The sequence below is a fragment of the Pistacia vera genome, unplaced genomic scaffold (assembly GCF_008641045.1).
Source record: "Pistacia vera cultivar Batoury unplaced genomic scaffold, PisVer_v2 Contig292, whole genome shotgun sequence".
Taxonomy (NCBI): domain Eukaryota; kingdom Viridiplantae; phylum Streptophyta; class Magnoliopsida; order Sapindales; family Anacardiaceae; genus Pistacia; species Pistacia vera.
In genome coordinates, this window is record NW_022196104.1 from 606,009 (window position 1) to 609,450 (window position 3,442).

At 37.4% G+C, this 3,442-nt stretch overlaps 1 protein-coding gene across 1 annotated transcript; it reads left to right on the top strand.

The window, feature by feature from the left end:
* The first annotated feature begins 221 nt into the window (after nucleotides 1–221).
* On the top strand, nucleotides 222–2,288 carry LOC116134917 (aspartyl protease family protein At5g10770-like). The gene is made up of 4 exons (XM_031420602.1): nucleotides 222–276; nucleotides 507–579; nucleotides 698–1,146; nucleotides 1,282–2,288. Exons 1-4 carry the CDS (start codon nucleotides 222–224, stop codon nucleotides 1,827–1,829), a joined length of 1,125 nt encoding a protein of 374 aa, XP_031276462.1. The 3' UTR covers nucleotides 1,830–2,288.
* Nucleotides 2,289–3,442: the final 1,154 nt, after the last annotated feature.

Consider the following 3,442-nt stretch of genomic DNA (forward strand, 5'->3'; position numbering starts at 1 on the left):
TGGTTGCTAGCGAGCGACTGTGGCTTGAATCGGTGTGGGTGTTTTTTTAATTTATAAACTTTTATTAGAAAAGGTAATTGTTAAACGTTTTGAATTAAAAAGAATATTATTAAACTTTGAATTGAATAGTAATATTAAAACCAACACGTTTTTATGTTTAAGATAAGATATTAAGTCAAACAAACAAGGGTAAATATTACTTTGAAATGAATGTGCCTATCATGTCGTCTATGGAGCTAATGGAGAAAACAAAGTGTCCGCACATTCGAAAATCAGGTAAAAGGAGACTAGCTTGCACTTAATGCGATTAGATTTTACGGTCTCCTCCAATGTTTCAGCCAGCTGCTTATATAAAGCGACCCAAGAAAACAGAGTTTGCACGTTCTTGCTAGTAAGCGACTAGAGGTTAAGCTTCTTCCCATGTCCACTTATATCTCCATGTTTCTCAGGTTTCTCCTACAAGCTTTCTTTCTTTTTTTATGTCTTCTCTGTTCTGTAAAGAACAGTTATGCTAAACAAGCTGAAGCCCAATGCTCTGATTGTCACATTGTTGAAGTCAGTTCTCTATTGCCCCCAACTGTTTGCAACCGGACTTCCACCACAGGTTATATACATTAATTAATACACACTTTTGAATTTTCATAATTAATTAAAAAAGGCTATTATTTTGTTGTAATTATTATTGAGAGTCTGACAGAATATTATGTCTTGCTGTTTCAATTCCAAACAAAGCATCTCTAGAGGTTGTAAGCAAATATGGTCCATGCTCTACCATAAATGAGGGCAAAGTAAAATCTCCAAATTACACGGAAATTCTGCACAAAGGCCGAGCCCGAGCCAAATACATTCAATCCAGAATCTTCAAGCCCAAACATTCTGGTAGTGATGATGATGACCATTTAAAGCGAACAAAGGCCTTAACAGTCGGTTCCGTGCCTTTTCTATCAAATGGGGAGTTCTATATCACTGTATCCCTGGGAACGCCAAGACAAGTTGTTACTCTCCTTTTGGACACTGGTAGCGACATCACTTGGACGCAGTGCAAGCCATGCCTTAAATGTTTTAAACAAAAGACCCCGTTATTTGATCCAACCAAATCCTCGACTTCTTCTCCCGTTCCATGCCGGTCGAAAGCCTGGTTACCAGGTACAAATACCTATTAATAAATTTTTTTTTTTTTTTTAATTTGAATTTAAAGATAGATGATTGCGTGCACCAATCCCTTTTGGAGCATAAACGGTATTTTTGTAACAAGAAATTTGTTGATTACTGTACATGCAGATTTCGAGCCAACTTGCAATTCCAATACGTGCCTCTACGGTGTCTCATACGGTAGCGGTAGTTCCGATGGCCACGTAGCAACTGAAAAGTTAACCATAATGAATGGCTTTGGTACATTTGTCAAATACCCTTACATTTTCGGATGCGGCACTAACGATTCCGCCGATATTGATGGAGTAACTGGGTTAATGGGTCTCGCTCGAAATCCATCATCCTTCATATCACAAACTTCCCAAAAATACTTTTCTTACTGCTTTCCATCATCTTGTGGTTCCACTGGATACATAACCTTTGGCAAATCTGATGACGATATCAAAAACAAATTTGTCAAATTCACTCCAATAATCACTTCTCCCAAACAGTCATTGTTTTACGATATTATGGTAACTGGAATGACCGTCGCTGGGGAAAAGCTACCAGTAGCCAGTTCAGAGTATACTAAATCAGAAACGGTTACTGATTCTGGAACAACCATCACGGCTCTGCCACCATCCCTGTATGTGGCCCGAGATCAGCTTTCCGTAAGCAAATGTCAAAATATAAGATGATAAAACCAGAGAGCGATGATCTTGATACTTGTTATGATTTTCGCAGTTATGATGAAGTTGTAATACCAAAGATTTCTTTCTTCTTCAAAGGTGGGGTTGAATTGGATCTGGATGTGAAGGGAATTATGGTGGTGTATAAAAAGGATTTAAGCCAAGTGTGTTTAGCTTTTCAGACAGCAGACCCTGATAACCCTACTTTTATTTTGGGTAATAGTCAACTAAGGGGAAAAGAGGTGCACCATGATATTGTTGGACAGAGGGTTGGATTTGGTCCCGGTGGTTGCAGCTAAGCTCAGCTGAAGAGGAATGAATCTTCCAACTTAGCACTTGAAAGTTAAGAAGCTGAAATTCTCTTGCTTAAATTTTATGTTTTGAATAATGTATTCCTAGTTATATGCTTGTACTTTCAAGAAACATTGAATAAAGTTTGTTATGCGCGATGCGCAAGTTTAAGTAGTATACATCTTGCATGTTAAGTCACCATTTTGTTATCATTATTGTTAGAAGAAGCATATAAGTGTTGGAGTTTGTCGATTACTTCAGCATTAAAGGGTAACGGAGACGCACTCGGGGGTCGCAGGGGCAGCGCCCCCGAGCCTGTAGGTGGTTTTGGGCTTTTCCATGTATAACCGCTATAGGATTTCTTTTAAGTTATTAATTCCTTTTTGGGTTGGGCTTAAGAATAGGAATCCTTGTAAAACTATGTTTAATCTCTTAAACCTAGTATATAAACATACTTTTCTCTTGTTATGAGTGTGAGAGCAATTCATTCATTGTAAACGAGAGAGGTGAGGCATATTGCAATAATATTGACTCATCTGGACGTAGCCCACATTAGGTGAACCAGGGTAAATCGCGCGTATTAACTTTCTTTGTTTACTGTTTGTTTTATTTTACTATTATTATTTTGTTCCTGTTGTTGTCTCTATTTCGTTCAATAAGTTTACCTCTTGTCTTGTTAAAGCAGTGAGTAAGTGAGACAAATTTAGAGAGAAAAGTTTCAACCAACAAAGTGAATTCAAATTCTGCAACATCCAATTCTATTATTGCTGTGTTTATCCTCTGTTTCTGCAGCAACTTTCCATGTTATTTTTCATTTTCATATATAACACTTCCACCCTCATTTCCTTGTGCATTTTGTGTGTAACAAAGCTGACATTTAAGCCGACAAATTATATAAGCAGCACTTGGCACTTGGGAGGATCCGAAAGAAATGAAACTTCACGCCTTGTTTATATATGGGGTTTGCTTTAGTACTGTGTATTCCACGTAGCAAAAGTGATCGGGCTTTGCTGTTAGGCAGAGAATGTCTATAGCCATTGTTTTGTTAATTCTGATTCTGATTGGGAATAAAGTCTCTCTGGTATCTATAATAACAAACAACAGCTGAATGGTCATATTTGTTACATACTTGGAAAGTCGGCTTAGCAACATTCTTCCTCCTCCAGAATTTCCTCCACCTCTACAACGGCTACCTCTGTAATTACCACCTCTATTGTTTCCATTATTCTGAAACTTATTATGAGAATTATTATTGTTTTGATTTCCATTGTTCCCAGCATTTCCATTATTTCTAGATTTCACATAGTTTGCAGCTAAATTCTGATTCAAAT

Excerpts from the sequence above, each read along its gene's own strand:
- LOC116134917 (XM_031420602.1), top strand. The coding sequence starts at position 222 with ATGTCGTCTATGGAGCTAATGGAGAAAACAAAGTGTCCGCACATTCGA. Across the intron at positions 277-506 it reads TCCGCACATTCGAAAATCAG|TTATGCTAAACAAGCTGAAG; the intron begins GTAAAAGGAGAC and ends TGTAAAGAACAG. Across the intron at positions 1,147-1,281 it reads GTCGAAAGCCTGGTTACCAG|ATTTCGAGCCAACTTGCAAT; the intron begins GTACAAATACCT and ends CTGTACATGCAG.